Source organism: Neolamprologus brichardi, chromosome 6 (genome assembly GCF_056152115.1).
Source record: "Neolamprologus brichardi isolate AB-2024 chromosome 6, ASM5615211v1, whole genome shotgun sequence".
Taxonomy (NCBI): Eukaryota; Metazoa; Chordata; class Actinopteri; order Cichliformes; family Cichlidae; genus Neolamprologus; species Neolamprologus brichardi.
The window spans coordinates 10,751,157-10,770,882 of NC_142109.1; the positions used below are offsets into that span (position 1 = coordinate 10,751,157).

The window sequence follows — 19,726 nt, forward strand, 5'->3', positions numbered from 1 at the left end:
TTGAGATCTGGTGACTGTAGAGGCCATTTGAGCACAGTGAACTCATTGTCATGTTCAAGAAACCAGTTAAAGAAGATTTGAGCTTTGTTGACATGGTTTCTTATTCTGCTTGAAGCAGTCACTATCAGAAGATGGGTGCACTCTGGTCCTAAAAAGATGAAAATGGTCAGCAACAATACTCATGCAAGATGTGGTGTTTAAATGATTCAGTTGGTTGTCCATTTTTCCCTCAGTTTCCTGCTCTTAGCTGACAGGAATGGCACATATTGTGCTCTTCAACTGCTGTAGCTCATTTACTTTAAGGTTCAGCATGAACTTATGGGTTCAGAAGTACTCTTCTGAATACCTAAATCAACTTTCTTCTCCATTTTTATGCTAGCTTTGAACTTCAGCAGGTTGTCTTGACATGTCTAAATGCACTGAGTTGCTACGATGTGAATAGCTGATTAGGTAAATATGTTAATGAGCAGTTAAACAACTGTACCTAAGAACTGGTGCCAGCAACTGTCACACCACAATGCTTATATTATTTTGAAGCCTAATAAATGTAGGTTTATTTGCTTTTTTCCATTAAAATTTTTTCCACACTTGCTCCTCCCCCTTTTGTGAGTGTGGACGCTTCATCTCTTTGCTCTTTAAATGCTTTGCGTCTTTTATTGATTTTTATTGATTTTTATGCTGATTTATGCTGATTTTTATGCTGATTTTTATGCTGATTTTTCCCTTTTTTCCGTATGAGCTTACCTGCGATAGCTTCTGGACACTTATAGATCATTAGGACTAAAGTGTTCTTAACAGAAACAGCAACATTTTTACAGTTACCTTATCCTCAGCGCTCCGTGTGTCTGTGGCCTAGACACAGCTGAAGCCTGATTACAGCGTCTGGGCACCGAACAGCCTCAATAGCCTGGAAAGGTGCTAACCGCTAGGCTAACTAGCAACAAGATGCCTTCCCTCTCCACAGATGACTACCACAGCCTCCTGCAGAAGATTGCAATACTGGAGACAAAAATTCATCGCTTAGAAGTAAACGTGGAGGTAAATGGACTGTGTGGAAATGAAACAACCTTGCCTTTGATTCAAAACAATGGCGATGAGCAAGCTAGTACACAGCTAAGGAGCACAAATAACATGACCAAGAAAGTAGACTTTGTGCACTATTATAAATCCTCAAGCGATAATCCCCCCTTGGACTGTCTTGGTGCAATACCAAGACATAAATCATGTCTCCTGGAAGGGGGAGGACGTATCACAGGCAGAGCACAGCGAGCTGAAATCTCTGAAACCGACTGGCCTTCACTTCCTACGAGACAGAGAAGCTCTTCTACCCCTGTATACGAGAGGAAACAGGACTGGACAACCGTGAATAGGAAGGTTAACAACAAACCTCCAAAACAACTGAATGTGAAACTGCAGAACAGATTTGCTCCACTATCAAAGGACCCTGGATCTATATCGGACAACCATCCATCTAAAAGTAGCGAAGTAAGGTCTGAAAATCTACTGAAAAGTAAAAGGCCACAGGGAAAGCTAAAGGCTAGGCCTGAAACTCTGATTGTGGGTGACTCTGCCGTAAAGGATGTACAAAGGATGTGCGGTAAGAACACTAAAGTCCTCTGCTTTCCTAAGGATATGGTCAACAACCTGAAGGAGAGAATTCTTCAAATTGCAGATGAATATCCAACTGTGACAAACATTGTTCTGGATACAGGGTCAAACGATGTGTCCAAACAACAGTCGGAGGTTCTGAAGCGGGACTTTACTGGATTATTAAATACTGTAAACTCTCTGAATGCAGCTGTATTCATCAGTGGACCTGTACCGCCCGTCAGAGGAGGAGACGAGAGATTCAGCAGGTTGTTCACACTGAATAAATGGCTCATATCAGCATGCACTGACCACTCAGTGCATTTTATCAACAACTTTAATATTTTTTGGGAACGCAGGCATCTGTTTAAAGCAAATGGATTTAATTTTAACAAGTCAGGGGTGAAACTGTTCACCTCCAACTTGTTTTATTCCATACGTCATCCATCTGTGCTTGGTGCCAAGGCTGAGATAAACGAGGAGTTATCTCATAAAGAGGAACAAACAGTACTCCAAGAACAGACAAAGCTCAGCAGAAACCTTGAGGAGGAGCTCCATCTGCCCCCACCCGGGAAGAGCCTCAGAAAGGAGAGACATCTGAGGCAAGAAGAGGGGTCCCTATTTGCCTCCAACTCTCTCAACAACACCAACGACCAGGACCAGGGACCACAATCTTCCCCAGTCCCCCAAACCCCTGACAGGCCATCACCCTCCTCCCCCTCCCTTTCTCCCTCCTCCCCACTCCTGAAATTCACTGAGGAGATGATGGAGCGGGTCAATGCTGGGCTCAGATCTACCCCCCGGCCCAATCCCTTTTTGTCCCCCATAAACCCCCCACCAGAGCAGCCAAAGGTTCGCCATCGAGCCCCACCCTCAACAGAGCAATTGAAGTCACATTGCCCAGCTTCGCCCCCCTTAGTTCCTCCTTACCACCTTCATGCCCTGTCTCCGCAGTCTGATGTGTGATGTGTGAAGGGTCCGGGCTGCGAGGATTATGGCAGTGGTGACTTTTCCCAGGAGAAGCTGGGACAATGTTTACTAGAAGGTTTTAAAATTTCTGTACTTTTAGGTGACAGAAGGAGACATGTGGCCTGGTCAAAACACAGAGAGCTGCACTCTAAAAGATCTTTAAATATAGTAAACATACCTTGTGTGCCACAGACTGCTCCCAAACACGAGGGGACAAGTAATGCCTCTAAAACACTTAAGTTGGCTTTATTAAATGTTAGATCTTTAGCTGGGAAAACATTTTTAATTAATGATTTAATCACTGAGCACAGCCTTGATTTTATGTTTTTAACTGAAACTTGGTTGGACCAAAGTAACAGTGGAGCTGTTCTCATCGAGACGACCCCTCCTAACTACAGTTTTATCAGTGAGGCCAGGGTGAGCAGGAGAGGAGGAGGGGTTGCTGTCTTATTTAATGAATCATTTCAATGTAAGCAGCTGTCTCCTGGAAGTTTTCAGTCTTTTGAATATGTGGCTTTACAGCTGAAGGCCCCATCCAAAGTTGTGTTTCTTAATGTTTACAGGCCTCCCAAATACTGCACAGACTTTTTTAATGATCTCAGTGAACTGCTGTCTGTGATCTGTGTTGATTTCACTTGGTGTTCGCTCGCTCTGTGGTATAGTATCACTTCCTGTTCCTGCTCAAACACAGTGGTGTTTCTGAGTAGCTTATTTGCTTAGCAGTTTAATTAACAACTTCTAAATACATTCTTTTTTTTCACAGTATAATCTTCACGTGCTTCATCCGAAGCACACTTTCTGTGTACTCACTACCTAATTTATAGCCAAAGTATTCACTCACTGTCACTCACTGTCTCTGTACTGTTTCGCTAGCTTAGCTCGTAGCCGACCCGTTAGCACCATGGCTACTTCACCTGTCCCTTCTGCACTTTCTTGCTCATTGTGTCAGATGTTTAGTTACTCCTCGGCCTCCTTTAGCGGTAATGATATCTGTAACAAATGTAGCATATTTGCAGCTCTGGAGGCCAGGATTACTGATCTGGAGACTCGGCTTCGCACCTTGCACTCACCCTTAGCTAGCCAGGCCCCTGTAGCTGGTGCAGCCGAAGATAGCGTAGGCCCCGCTAGCTGTTCCCCGGCAGACCCCAAGCAGCTGGGGAAAGGCTGGGTAACGGTGAGGAGGAAGCGTAGTCCTAAACAGAAGCCCCAGGTACACCACCAACCCGTTCATGTGTCTAACCGTTTTTCCCCACTCGGTGACACACCCGCTGGGGGTCAAACTCTGGTAATTGGTGATTCTGTTCTCAGACATGTGAAGCTAGAGACACCGGCAACCATAGTCAATTGTCTTCCAGGGGCCAGAGCAGGCGACATTGAAGGAAATTTAAAACTGCTGGCTAAGGGTAAACGTAAATTCAATAAAATCATAATTCACGTCGGCAGTAATGACACCCGGTTACGCCAATCGGAGGTCACTAAAATCAATATTGAATCGGTGTGCAACTTTGCCAAAACAATGTCGGACTCTGTAGTTTTCTCTGGTCCCCTCCCCAATCAGACCAGGAGTGACATGTTTAGCCGCATGTTCTCCTTAAATTGCTGGCTGTCTGAGTGGTGTCCCAGAAACGATGTGGGCTTCATAGATAATTGGCAAACCTTCTGGAGGAAACCTGGTCTTGTTAGGAGAGATGGCATCCATCCCACTTTGGATGGAGCAGCTCTCATTTCTAGAAATATGGACAAATTTATTAAACCCCTCAAAACATGACTATCCAGAGTTGGGACCAGGAAGCAGAGTTGCAGTCTTACACGCCTCTCTGCAGCTTCTCTCCTCCTGCTACCCCCCCAAAAACCCATCTCCATAGAGACTGTGTCTGCTTCCAAAAAGACAAAAAACAAACTAAAAACCAGCAACAAACAACTTAAACATTTACAAAGAAAGAACAATACAGTATCCACATCTGAACCAAAGAGTAAAACAGTGAAATGTGGATTATTAAATATTAGGTCTCTCTCTTCCAAGTCTCTGTTAGTACATGACTTAATAAATGATCAACAAATTGATTTACTCTGCCTTACAGAAACCTGGTTGCAGCAGGATGATTATGTTAGCTTAAATGAATCAACACCCCCGAGTCATTCTAACTACCAGAAATCTCGAAGCACAGGTCGAGGGGGCGGTGTGGCAGCAATTTTTCACACCAGTCTATTAATTAATGAAAGACCAAGACAGACTTTTAATTCATTTGAAAGCCTGATGCTTAACATTATCCACCCCAGCTGTGAAACTCAGAAACCAGTCTTACTTGTTATCATCTATCGTCCACCTGGGCCTTACACAGAGTTTCTGTCTGATTTCTCAGACTTTATATCTGATTTAGTTCTGAGCTCAGATAAAATAATTATTGTGGGTGATTTTAACATCCATGTTGATGCTAAAAATGACAGCCTCAACATGGCATTTAATCTGTTGTTAGACTCAATTGGTTTCTCTCAAAATGTAAAAGAACCCACCCACCACTTTAATCACACTCTAGATCTGGTTTTAACATATGGCATAGAAACTGAACATTTAACAGTGTTTCCTGAAAACCCTCTCCTGTCTGATCATTTCTTGATAAAATTTACATTTACAATAATTGATTACGCAGCAGTGGAGAGTGGACTTTATCAAAGTAGATGTCTTTCTGAAAGCGCTGTAACTAAGTTTAAGAATATAATCCAGCCACTGTTATCATCGTCAATGCCCTGTACCAACACAGAGCAGAGCAGCTATCTGAACGCTACCCCAACAGAGGTCGATTATCTTGTTAATAATTTCACCTCCTCACTACGTACGACTCTGGATACTGTAGCTCCAGTGAAAACTAAGGTCTCTAATCAGAAGTACATGACCCCGTGGTATAATTCTCAAACACGTACCCTCAAGCAGACGACTCGTAATCTGGAGAGGAAATGGCGTGTCACAAATTTAGAGGATCATCATTTAGCCTGGAGAAATAGTTTGTTGCTTTATAAGAAAGCCCTCCGCAAAGCCAGAACAGCTTACTATTCGTCACTGATTGAAGAAAATAAGAACAACCCCAGGTTTCTCTTCAGCACTGTAGCCAGGCTGACAAAAAGCCAGAGCTCTTTTGAGCCAACCATCCCTTTAACGTTAACTAGTGATGACTTCATGAACTTCTTCACAAATAAAATTTTTATCATTAGAGAAAAAATTACCAATAATCATCCCACAGATGTAATATTATCTACAGCTACTTGTAGTTCCATTGATGTTAAGTTAGACTCTTTTTTTCCAATCGATCTTTCTGAGTTAACGTCAATAATTACTTCCTCCAAACCATCAACGTGTCTTTTAGACCCCATTCCTACAAAACTGCTCAAAGAAGTTCTGCCATTGATTAATTCTTCGATCTTATATATGATCAACCTATCTCTAATAATCGGCTATGTACCACAGGCCTTCAAGGTGGCTGCAGTTAAACCTTTACTCAAAAAGCCATCTCTAGACCCAGCAGTCTTAGCTAATTATAGGCCAATCTCCAACCTTCCTTTCATATCAAAAATCCTTGAAAGAGTAGTTGTCAAACAGCTAACAGATCATCTGCAGAGGAATGGTTTATTTGAAGAGTTTCAGTCAGGTTTCAGAGCTCATCACAGCACAGAAACAGCTTTAGTGAAGGTTACAAATGATCTTCTTATGGCCTCTGACAGTGGACTCATCTCTGTGCTTGTCCTTCTTGACCTTAGTGCAGCATTCGATACTGTTGACCATAATATTCTATTAGAGCGATTAGAACATGCTGTAGGTATTACAGGTATTGCACTGCAGTGGTTTGTATCATATCTATCTAATAGACTCCAATTTGTGCATGTAAATGGAGAGTCCTCTTCACACACTGAGGTTAATTATGGAGTTCCACAGGGTTCAGTGCTAGGACCAATTCTGTTTACATTATACATGCTTCCCCTAGGCAGCATCATTAGAAGACATAGCATACATTTTCACTGCTATGCAGATGACACCCAGCTCTATCTGTCCATGAAGCCAGATAACACACACCAATTAGTTAAACTGCAGGAATGTCTTAAAGACATAAAGACTTGGATGGCCACTAACTTTCTGCTTCTCAACTCAGATAAAACTGAGGTCATTGTACTCGGCGCTGAAAAGCTTAGAAATTTGGTATCTTACCAGATTCTTACTCTGGATGGCATTACCTTGGCCTCCAGTAACACTGTGAGGAACCTTGGAGTCATTTTTGACCAGGATATGTCCTTCAACGCACATATTAAACAAATATGTAAGACTGCGTTCTTCCATTTGCGCAACATCTCTAAAATTAGAAATATCCTGTCTCAGAGTGACGCTGAAAAACTAGTTCATGCATTTATTACTTCCAGGCTGGACTACTGCAATTCATTATTATCAGGATGTCCAAAAAACTCACTGAAAAGCCTTCAGTTAATCCAAAATGCTGCAGCAAGAGTACTGACAGGGACTAGAAAGAGAGAGCATATTTCTCCTGTTCCTGCTTCCCTTCATTGGCTTCCTGTTAAATCCAGAATTGAATTCAAAATCCTGCTCCTCACATACAAGGTCTTAAATAATCAGGCCCCATCTTATCTTAATGACCTTGTAGTACCATATCACCCTATTAGAGCACTTCGCTCTCGCTCTGCAGGCCTACTTGTTGTTCCTAGAGTATTTAAAAGTAGAATGGGAGGGAGAGCCTTCAGTTTTCAGGCCCCTCTTCTGTGGAACCAGCTTCCAGTTTGGATTCGGGAGACAGACACTATCTCTACTTTTAAGATTAGGCTTAAAACTTTCCTTTTTGCTAAAGCATATAGTTAGGGCTGGACCAGGTGACCCTGAATCCTCCCTTAGTTATGCTGCAATAGATGTAGGCTGCCGGGGGATTCCCATGATGCATTGAGTTTTTCCTTTCCAGTCACCTTTCTCACTCACTATGTATTAACAGACCTCTCTGTATTGAATCGTATCTGTTATTAATCTCTGTCTCTCTTCCACAGCATGTCTTTATCCTGTCTTCCTTCTCTCACCCCAACCGGTCGCAGCAGATGGCCGCCCCTCCCTGAGCCTGGTTCTGCCGGAGGTTTCTTCCTGTTAAAAGGGAGTTTTTCCTTCCCACTGTCGCCAAAGTGCTTGCTCATAGGGGGTCATATGATTGTTGGGCTTTTCTCTGTATCTATGAAGCGCCTTGAGGCGACATTTGTTGTGATTTGGCGCTATATAAATAAAATTGAATTGAATTGAATTGAATTGAATTGAATTGAATTGAATTGAATTTCGACTGTGTAATTATTGTTGGGGATTTTAACATCCATGTGGACAACCCTCAGGATAAAGGGACTAAAGACCTGAGTAACACTCTGGGCAACTTTGGGCTGACTCAGCATGTAACAGAGCCCACACATAATAGAGGACACACTCTTGACCTACTGATCTCCAAGGGCCTGAGCATTTCAAAGGTTACTGTGTCTGATGTGGGCCTGTCTGATCATTACTGTGTTTTCTTTGAAAGTAAAATCTCAGCCCACACAAATATATCAACAGCAGTGATCACAAAACGGTGTATAACTGAATACAGTAGTGAGATATTTAACCAGGTCTTCCCATTAACACCTGACCTGTCCAGAGGTTCAGTCAATGAGCTCGTCAATAGCTTCAATGCTAAAATGTTAAATGTAATGGATACAATTGCTCCCATTAAGGTGAAGGTTATCTCTGGAAGGAAAAAGTCTCCATGGAGAAACTCCACACTAGTGAAAAATGAAAAAAGAGAGTGTAGGAAAGCTGAGCGCAGATGGAGAAAAACAAACCTCCAGGTTCATTATGACATCTATAAAGAGAAACTTCACAATTATAATTTACAACTGAGGAGTGCAAGGAGGTCCTACTTCTCTGACATCATCACCAAAAACAGTCATAATGCTCGGGTCTTATTTTCTACAGTTGACAGGCTAACAAACCCTCCTGTGTCAGTGGCAGCTGAACTTCATTCGACCATGGCCTGCAATGACTTTGCCAAATTCTTCACAGAAAAAATCCAAAAGATTAGACAAGCAATTGGTACATCAACAGCAGATCCAGAATATGTACTGTGTCCACCGAAAAACTGTTTAAACACCATGAAACAGTTTCACCCGATTAACAGCAAAGACCTGGAGGACATCTTAGGTCAACTGAACTCCTCCTCTTGCTGTTTAGATGTCCTGCCAACAAGTTTTTTTCAAAAAGGTCTCAAAGACTTTAGAGTCAGACCTGTTACAGATCGTCAATTTTTCTTTATTATCAGGTGTGTTTCCAGAATCACTAAAAACTGCTGTAATAAAACCTATACTAAAAAAGGACAATCTTGACAAGACACAAATGAACAACTACAGGCCGATCTCAAATCTCCCATTTTTAAGTAAGATCATTGAAAAAGCAGTTTCTCAACAGCTCAATTACTTCTTAAAACAGAATAACTGCTATAATGCCTTCCAGTCAGGTTTTAGACAGAACCACAGCACTGAAACCGCTCTGACCAAAGTGTTTAATGACATATGTCTGAATACAGACAGTGGAAAAATGTCAGTCTTAGTTTTACTGGATCTCAGTGCAGCATTTGATACAGTTGACCACAACATATTACTCAAACGACTGGAGAACTGGACAGGTCTTTCAGGAACTGTACTAAACTGGTTCAAAACATACTTAGAAAACAGGAAATACTTTGTATCAATAGGTAACTTCACATCTGAGCAGACAAGTATCACATGTGGAGTTCCCCAAGGTTCCATCTTGGGACCTCTTCTGTTTAACATTTACATGCTCCCACTGGCACAGATTATAAAGAACAACAAAATAAACTACCATAGCTATGCAGATGACACACAAATATATATCACAATGTCACCAGGAGACCGAGGCCCTGTACAGGCTCTTGGTAAATGCATTGAGGAAATTAATGACTGGTTGTGCCACAATTTTCTCCAGCTAAACAAAAACAAAACTGAGGTAATAGTCTTTGGCGCCAAAGAAAAACGATTACAGGTCACCAGAGAACTTCAGTCTATACACCTAAAAACCACAAACCAGGCGAGAAATTTGGGTGTAGTGATGGATGCAGACCTAAACTTAGAAAAACACATTAAGACAATAACAAAATCAGCTTACTATCACCTCAAGAATATATCAAGGATAAAAGATCTGATGTCTCAACAGGACCTGGAAAAAGTAGTCCATGCATTCATCTTTAGTAGGCTTGATTACTGTAACAGCATCTTTACAGGTCTACCTAAAAAATCAGTCAGACAACTACAGCTCATTCAGAACTCTGCTGCTCGAGTCCTCACTAAGACCAAAAAAGTGGACCACATCAGTCCAGCTCTGAGGTCTTTACACTGGCTGCCTGTCCGTCAGAGGATAGACTTTAAAGTTCTGATGCTGGTCTATAAAGCTCTGAATGGTTTAGGACCAAAATACATCAGTGACCTCCTGACCCAGTATGAACCTTCCAGATCCCTCAGGTCATCTGGATCCGGTCTTTTATCAGTTCCCAGAGTCAGAACCAGACACGGAGACGCTGCATTCAGCTTTTATGCTCCTTATATCTGGAACAAACTCCCAGAAAGCCTCCGATCAGCTGAAACACTCAGTTTATTTAAATCCAGGTTGAAGACTCACCTGTTCTCAGCTGCATTTGAATAAAGCACCAAATCCGCACTTAAGCTTAAATTTCAAAACTTACATTTTAACTACTGATTTTATCTACTGTTCTGATTTTATCTACTGTTCTGATTTTATCTGTTTTGATTTTATATACTGTTTTGTTTGTTTGTTTGTTAATTAGTTAGTTTGTTTGCTTGTTTTAATCAATTTTAAATCATGCTTTTTATTTGTTTTTGTTTCTAATGTCTCTGTAAAGCACTTTGAATCACCTTGTTGTTGAATTGTGCTATACAAATAAACTTGCCTTGCCTTGCCTTGCCTAAATATCCCTTTGCATTTTGTTTTGTTGAATTTTACTTGTTTGAGTGTCTTACATATTTTTAGGCTGTTTTAAATGTTTGCTCATCCAAATATATCAAACAAGTCGACAGTTTACATGGGATGTTGGGATATTTCTTTACATGATTGACTTCAAGTCTATAAGGCTTAACTACTATTTTGTTTTAATCACACTTACAATGGCAAACATTTTTTGCAAAACTGGTTTGACTTTCAAAGGTTTTTCAAGGTAGGCTTGAATCCAAATGTGCAGAGACAGACATTAAGAACATATGCTGTGTTTTTGTTGGTGTACTTTTGGATGAACTGTTTTCTGTCTAATTTGATTTATTCTCTTTTGTTCCTGTCTTTTTTTTTTTTAAAGAGATGTTCAATGTATTCATATTTTTTCCCCAAACAACATCAATTTGCAGTGATTTACTTTTTTTTCCATCTAAAGTTTGGACAGACTGCAGAACTTTGAGTGCTCTGTTTGAGCTTTTCATGGCCTCGCCATAGTAAACACCACATTTTATGGTCTTTTTTTGGACACTGAATCAGTAAATAAAGACAAGCCTAAATCAGTGACATGAAACACCTGATTTTCCTTTTCCATTCTGTTGCATCCCTTGCTATAAAAACCACTGGCCTCAGATTACTGTATGACTCTGTTTGGGGGCAGTGTAAATCCCTGGGATTTTTACATTTGCTCATCCCCAACCCATTCATTCCTTCCTACCGCACACAGCTCTTGGGATTAAACGGATTGAGAAGGGGGCAGGGAGTCCTGTGGGTGCTGGCTCTTTTAGCTCTTGCTTTGAGGATGATGGTCAGCTGCTGTTATGTAAGCCAAGTGGATTTCAAATGCATGGTTGGGCCACTCTCCTCTGCGGTGCATTATTTCTTTGTGCTCCACTAACCGGGTAGCCCACGCACACTATGCAACACGCATGCAAGTGCTGATGCATAGTAGCCTAAACTGTCCCGGCCTCTTACGCATTGCAGAATTCTTCACACTGTGAAGGGCACAGTGAAGGGCACAATTTTCATACGTTCACCTTAAAATGTGTTTGCTGACAGAACCTTATGAGCTTATGCGTTTAACCGCCACTCATATCATTCAGACAATGCAGAAGAAACTAAGCACTTGCTTTATAAACTTACCCTATCATATCCATTGGATGCTTTTACAGGTAATGATCACTGTGTTCCACTGTGTGTGAAATCCCAGTTACCCTGGCAAAAAAAAAATATGAATAGAGGACAAACCAAACTACATCATTTACAGGCCAATGCAGTGTCCTGAAACAAACTGGTCATTTGAGAGGGTTAGAGGCTAAGACTGCAGCAAACAGTTACTCTTTATAGCCATTTATAACTGTAACACATGATGGCCAAAGGAAAGAAGAAAACACCTCCAATAAACCAGAATTGTAGTACAACGAGCATCTGTAAGTACACTGAACACAGGGCTAATGCAAAAACGCCATCAATATCAGATTTTATTTTGCATATGAATAATTTCTGATATCCATGCATACATTATAATGAGCACACAATGTGGTAGAGACAGAGAGAGAGCGAGAGATATTGTCTTTACTAAAGAATATATTCCACCTAATGGAATGGACTGTAGGTTACACTAACACAGCAGCAAGCCACGCTGCTTGCACTCAGTTAGTGTTACAGTGTCACGAATGAGGTTATTAAAATTGGTTAACTCCATTTACAAACTTGCGAGTATCTTTTCAACCGAGATTTGTAGAAATCTTATTTTAGTGGCCTCATAAAATGTTCTTTTTATTCTTTTGAAACCGGAACCTGATATATTGTGTATTTACATGGCATTTCATACAAAATAAATACTTATATATTTAATGATACATTTATATCATCATTGTAAACATGAAAACAAAACAGACATCATATATTGTTTTGTACTACAGGGACTGCAGAGTCAAACAAAAGTGCTTGATCAGAGACAAAGATGTTACGCACCCCTGTTCTTGCTGTGATTGTTCAGAGATCAGATAGCACCGTATGAGTCCCGACAGAAGCTGTTTGTGGTTTATATTTGGTATTTTTCTTACTCAGCTTTTTTTTTCCTTTTCTTCCTCATACTCTCAGTATATTGGTTTTATGTCTCTGAGTTCTGTTTCAGACAGAGTCCACTTTGACCTGGTTGTTGTTGGTCATGAGCGGTGACGGTTTACTCTTGAGCCGCTCCCCTGCGTCATTCGAGCTGTCCTGGAAGAAGATGCGAGCCGTGCACACTGACACTACAATACGCTTGTACTCGCGCCGGAAGTTCTGGTTCAGCACGCCATACACAATGGCATTAAGGCAGCTGTTAAAGTAGGCCATGAAGTAGCTGGCCACGAACAACCACTCAGGGATGAGGGGAATCACAACCTCCGGTTTGATCGCTACAGCCAGTCCGATGAAGTTTAGCGGTGCCCAACACACAGCAAAGAGCACAAACACCACAAACATGGTAACAAAGTTCCTAACGTCATGTGGCGTCAACTTGGGTCGATTGTCTGGCTTGACCCGTCTCCTTACCTGTATGACCAATATCCAAATGCGCAGGTAGCAGTAGGTGACAATCATGATGGGTAAAATGAAGTGGAAGAAGACCACGGCGATGGTGTACGCGGAGCTGGCCGACTGAACAAATGTGCAGGAATAAACCCGCGGGTCGTACTGAAGCGAGCCCACAAACAGGTTGGGCACGATGGCAACAACAGTCAGCGCCCAGATTAACAACACATAGCAGACAGAGTTTTTGTCGCTGTAAAGTTTATCATATTTGAGGCTGTGGCAGATATAACAGTATCGGTTGATGGCGATGCCGGTGATGTTGAAGATGGAGCCGATGACGCTGACACCCATGAGGAAGCCGCTGATTTGGCAGTGGACGTAACCCAGGTTCCAGCCATTGTGGAAGATGGAGGTGAGGACCAGAGGGTATGGGTAGATGGCCACCACAAGGTCTGCCACTGCCAGGCTCACCACAAAGATGTTCCCTATCGAAAACACAAACAGCAGAGACATGGATGACCAACCGAGAACAGACTGAACATTCAATTAAAGGAGACATGGAGTCATTATATCCACAGACTGCCAAATGTTCCTTGCTTTAACATATTTACTTTCCCCCACCTTTCTGGGAGTCTTGTGACTTATTATGAAGAAAGATAACGAGTACAGAACAAATATGGCGGCATGAAGAACCGCATCATTAATAAAGTATTGTTGATGTCACCCCTGTGGACTTTGGATTGGATCATTTAAGACATGGATAAAGCTCTGCTGCTAATTCCCATCTTTCCCCTGAGTCAGAATCTTTTAAATTGAGCAAGAACACAGAATTACAATTTGTATAAATATCACTGAGAAGATCTTCTATGTGATCATCTGACTCAAGATGCAAGGCTCCTCATTTCTTACAGCATTAAAGGCAAAATCTGCCCAGTGGAAATGACAATCCTTTTGGAAATCTGAGCCCATTGCGTGCTTGCTAATATAGCTGGCCTTAATTAAAATAGATGTAATCAAATGTGCTAAAACAAAGAAGACCCCCCACTAACACAATACTTTAGAGACATCCATTTGTTTCTCTTGCAATTTTGTAACTTAAGCCAGAGGAAAAGTGCCTCAAGGCTGGATGTTGAGAGGGAATCCATCTGCAGTTTGGTATTGTATTTGTGCGTATGCACATGTGCGCTTGTGTGAATGCATAAACACAGTGGTAGTTTCCCTCGATGATTTGGCATGTGCGAACATCAGCGTACATTCAGCTGTTACCTTTTGATGTTGGTGAATAATGAAAGACGAGGAGGTCCCTCTCGCTAAATAATGCATATTTCTAATTGTCAGGAAGGACTCTACAGTGCGCATGGAAGGTAAGCATGATCTAAAGTGGGGATTATAAAGATACAGTCTGCAGGAAACACCCAGCCACCAAAGGACCAAGTCTGTCCCACTGGATGACTTTGAGAGTGTCAAAATGGCAAAGACTAGGGCATAATTTTGCATCAGGAAGAATTGTGGAAGTTGGTATGAATCGATGTTGCCATGAGAGTGGTTATGTAGGCCCTGAACAGTTGATTGCACTGTAACTTAAGAAAACACCAGTAAAACACCTATGGTATGAATTTAAAAATCCTAGATGACCTCCTTCTCGAGTACCGCATTCACGAGCTTAGATGGCCACGCCGCCCGCCTGGTGAGGCGACAACAATATCAGTCTTTTACAGCTAAGGGGTGAAAAAACAGCGTGAAGTGAATAAAACACAGTGGAAGGAGAAAAAATAACATATCCCAAAACACAACGGAAGTGTATTTTGGGAGACATTAATGTGACAGAACAGCTGTGAGAGGATTGCACAGGAAGACACATTTAAAACAAGGAGCATTCATCGCTTTTGTGAGGAAGAGAAAGATACTAGGTAATTATATGAATCACATGATTCATATAACACTGTAGATACATGTTTGCTATTAGCTATGCAGCTGTTATGTTGTGATTTCTGCAGCTGTTCCATCACGTTATTGTCTCTGTAAAAACACTTTCATCCTCTTTTGTGAAATCTTTCTCCTCATTCCGTTGAGCTGTATATCATTTCTATTGTGTTTTGTGTGCTTTTGAAGCATTTTTTTTATTTGCTAGTGGTTCTTTTGTAAGGTGAAGTGTATTTGACCTCTCAGGGCCACCTCATATATATCTTAGTTTCGGAGCATCTATGCTTCCAGTGGTAGAGAAGGTCATCTATGAATCGAAATGTGGGTGGATCGATCCCCACTTCATACACAGAATTGTATTACCAGAGTTCTGAAGGATTCTGGGCATGATACTGAACCCCAAGTTGCCCCTGATACATTCATCAGAGAGTGTGTGTGAGATATATATATATAAAAAGGATACAGATAAAATCACTGTATGTGTGACTGGGGGAAAGAGAATTAATACAAAGTGCTTTGAGTGCTCAAAATTAACTATAAAGTGCTACCAGCCCATTTCCTATTACCATAGGAAAGTTGTATGGCAAGTCAGTACCAATGGCCTGTCATACCACACCAAAGTAAAGTCTTTAAACCCAGCAGTAATAAAAGGAAGGGAAACATTTGGAAGTGTTTATGGTCCATGAACTAAAATAAGTTTGACACCCCTGGTCAACAGACTGGGTAGTAATCAATGGGATGCAAATGCTTTCTTTGCCCCAGAACTGATGGGGAAATTATATACCCTGTTAAAGAGGGACACACTTTTGCACAATGACAGCTGACAGAAAATTACTGTAATTCTCAGCCTCTTTCCAATGATGAGCAAAAGAGACAAAAGCATAAATATTTGATGACACCTTGCAGGAACACACTCTGGACTTTGGCTTGAACCCTCTGTGATGACGATGTTGGAGGACCCTGAGATAAAGCCACATGGCATTCTCCCTAGCCTTCACTCGTCTCAGTGGAATGCGTTCTGCTTATGAACACAGGACGAGCCCGGATTTGCAGATGTATTCACAGCTTGTCACAAATGATAAGACGGATTCTGTGTCGCATAGAAACTAAGGTGCATCACATGTATCTCTGCAATCACTGCAGTGCGCAAAGCAATTAAATGTTTGCACAGACATTTGTGCAGCCAGTTACAGACACGCTCCCTAAACCTGTAGACAGACCTGTCAGTCTCACCTATGCATTAGAAGCACATTGGTGCTCAGTGGCACTGTTATCTCCGATAAACCATGCTATTCTACTGCCAGGAATCGCATGTGGCTATTAATTAAGTTTGTCCTTTTGTATTTCTCATTGGGCTGCCCTCTATACGGAATTAAATGCACCTGCTGTTGTCACAAGATCCCACGGCTGCAAGAGAGCTTTACTATATATGTCCGTGTGTGGTGTGCTTTTTGTTCATCTATCTTTGTGAGGACCTTGAGAAACAAAGTTTTTTTTTCCTTTTTTTCCGCCAGAGGCACCTGTAAACTTTCATGTAGTATTTTTCTGTACATGTGTAACAACATGGGTGAGTATGGTGAACAATATACAAATAATTCATGATTAAAACCCTCCACATTGTACATTTAAGTAATCAAACAGTCCATAAGAGAAAATGTGTTTACCGTTATTGGAACCAGGTTTAGCTAAAGGTCTGGTTAGACTGTTTTACAGAGTGACAAATAGAGATGATCACAGTGATTGAATTAAATCCATCTGATTGGGGTTTTTTTTGTTTTTTAACAGTGACAACTAATTTGCTTCGTACACAGTTGTGAACAAACGGCCCCACAACATCTTCCCTATGTACTTTGACTTGTATTACCAGAGTTCTGACCTGTTCAACGAGTAAAAGAAGTATTTTGAACCAATTTCATGGTAACACATGCAACTTTTTTTGTTGAGAAGTTGCCACAAAAAAGTACAAATAACTAGCTATCACACATACAAGCAGTTGTCAGGGTTTGGGCACAAGTAGCTAAAATTATTGAAGTCTAATTCACCTAAAAATTGATTTATAGAAATGTAGAATTAATCAAGTAATGTTTTATAGAGTCCAGATTTGTATTATTATTAAACTTTATTGTGTTATATTGTCCAGTGTATCTATTGTTTTGTCTCTTTCATATGGTTCAACAGCATTTTACTTCATCCACTAAACCAATAAAAAAAGGTTATGCAAAACGAACAGCACTTTAGTGGCATTTTTTATATGTTTGTCACACTTAATGGTTTCAGATCATCAAACAAATTTAAATATGAGACAAAGATAACAGAAGTAAACACAAAATCCAGTTTCTAAATGAAAGTGTTTATTACTAAGGGGAAAAAATCCAAACCTTCACGGCCCTATCTGAAAGAAATGGTTTCTTCTTTACACTTAACACATCCAGCACTCACTATTATTATCAATAGTCATGTTAATGTGATAAATATAAGTCCAATATTCACCCTCCCTTTAGCCATGTTTCAGCCTCCACCCACTCCTCAGGGAAATATGTGCCTTTTTAGCAGCTTAATGCTTCATAGTGCTCACCAGCTGGCAGCTAACTTTGTCTGTCTACCTCTCAGTGTCGGACAGGATAGCATACAAATAACACAGAGTGTTAAATTGAACAGAATCAGAACAGAAAGATAAAAAAAAACTGAGTGAGATTGTAATTTTGTAGGTTGGCTAAAATGTGACCCCTTTCACTTTATTAAAAAACAGAACAAAAAAACAAAACACTTGATCAGTTCCTATTTATTCTACTGAGTACAGCCTTCAAGTACAAAGTACAAGTGTGTCACAGCTAGCACTGTGTGTGTGTGTGTGTGTGTGTGTGTGTGTGTGTGTGTGTGTGTGTGTGTGTGCGTGCAGTTAGTAAAACTGTGTGTACTACCAAATGAAAACATGTTTCCACTCAGAGAAAGTGTCAAGACAACGTGCTAACCGTCAACTTTAGTGGCCTCCCCCTCTCTTCTACAGCTATTCTTTACTGTAACAACCCTGTTACAGGGTTTTAAAGTCAAGTCACTCAGTATTAACAGCCTTGACCTTGACAAGGTGAAATGCTTACAGGCAGGTGGCTCTTTTGGCTGTTGGACTCTCTCACTCACTGACTCTGTCACTGTGACTAGTCCTGTGATTGACGCATCACTCTGAGTTTTCATTTGGCTCGAGGAGAGATATGGCCTGGTGCAGTGTCCCTTTTCCATTTCTGCAATCCCACACTTTAAACCAGTTTCTATTAGGACTTAGGCACAAGTGAAGCCCATCTGAGCATTTTTTTTTTTTTTTGCCAATGTAGCTTGCAATAAATTTTGGCACAGTCTGCTAAGCTGAGAAGATACACAGTTCATTTAATGTCAGCTTGACTTTTCCCACATGTTACGGTGTCGCAGCATAATCTCAGAAGCGAATATGGTGATTTTTGAACTGTTCTCCAGACATGGCATACCATCTAAATTACTTTTTCAATAATCTAAGTCAATGCTAATTTTTGTAGTAATGACTCCCTTACCCTGAAACATCTGAATTTGGATTTTATCCAGTTTTTCTGAGCAGTTAGTTTAGTTCAGACAGGCTGAATGCCTGAGCAGCTATACCGATGTCTTTCAACCTATTTTCCAAAGGGATTGAAGAGCTGGACTCTACTGGGTCATACAAGGGCGGTCACTTTTTTCTCCTGAAGCCATTGCAGTGATATGAAAGATTTACCCTCCTATCAGCTCAAATTATCCATCCTAGTTGACATTATTAATTCAAACAGGCCTAAAACCTTAGACTCATTATAACTATGTACTAATCAGCATGTGATTGTTTACCCTAATCAGCTACTAGGGCATTACAGTGGGTCCTAGCACACAATGATGAACTCTCTGGCAGACACCAACATAAACTCTGGCCAAGTCAGAGGGAAGACCAATTACACGGTTATTGCCCATAATTGGGCATTAGCACGGAATTAAGTCTAAGCCAAGAACTCATCAACTTTTAATCAACTGGACTTTTTCATAAACATCACTTCTCTTGAGTGAGCTGACTCTGTGTACCGTCTGCTAGCGAACAGCACAACATAAGGCTTCATATTTGGGTGCTTGTGGACGTTTTGTAAAATTCCAATTAAAAGTTTTATAGAATAGAACATCGAAAACATATCAGTTGTTTAAACTGGGCTAAATGTTTTCAGTTTGTGAAAGTTCTGGACTGCAGGCAGGCCAGTTCAGCACCTGGACTCGTCTGCTATGAAGCCATGTTAGTGTAATTTCATGTCATGTAATTTCAGACTTATTCTGCTGGCCTTAGTCTTTGCCTCAGTCTTTCTTAAATGAGCTTTGGCCCAGAAGGAATGGTTGGGTTTCTGGGTCATGTTCATAAAAGAGCTTTAACCAGCATTTGAGGATGGCTCAGCGAACTGTGTTCACAGACATCGATTTCTGGAAGTGTTCCTGAGCTCATGCAGTGATTTTCATTACAGAGTTATGTCTGTTTGTAATGCAGTGCTGCCTGAGGCCCTGAACATCACAGTCGTTCACTATTGATTTGTGGCCTGGTAGGTTGCACACAGAGATTTCTCCAGACTATCCAGAGAATTTGTCCATCTTTGATGATATGTAATGTAGATGATGAGAAATTCAAAGTTTTCACAACTGTACGCTGTGGAAAAATGTTCTGAAACTGTTTCA

General features: G+C 41.0%; 3 protein-coding genes across 3 annotated transcripts in view; 2 read left to right on the forward strand and 1 right to left on the reverse strand.

Annotated features, from left to right (window-relative positions):
* Positions 1-700: 700 nt before the first annotated feature.
* LOC148102491 (uncharacterized) lies at positions 701-3,180 on the forward strand. Its single transcript, XM_087841667.1, has one exon. The coding sequence runs from the start codon at positions 946-948 to the stop codon at positions 2,551-2,553; it is 1,608 nt and encodes a 535-aa protein (XP_087697793.1). The 5' UTR covers positions 701-945; the 3' UTR covers positions 2,554-3,180.
* Positions 3,181-3,211: 31 nt separating this feature from the next.
* Positions 3,212-4,562, forward strand: LOC148102492 (uncharacterized). Its single transcript, XM_087841668.1, has one exon. The coding sequence runs from the start codon at positions 3,458-3,460 to the stop codon at positions 4,322-4,324; it is 867 nt and encodes a 288-aa protein (XP_087697794.1). The 5' UTR covers positions 3,212-3,457; the 3' UTR covers positions 4,325-4,562.
* A 7,477-nt stretch (positions 4,563-12,039) lies between these two features.
* The window catches only part of mtnr1aa (melatonin receptor 1A a), a 36,667-nt gene continuing 28,980 nt past the window's right edge, over positions 12,040-19,726 (reverse strand). The window contains exon 2 of the mRNA XM_006796114.2: positions 12,040-13,581. Coding sequence (XP_006796177.1) covers positions 12,713-13,581 — 869 coding nt within the window. The 3' untranslated portion in view covers positions 12,040-12,712. The remainder of the gene's footprint in view (positions 13,582-19,726) is intronic.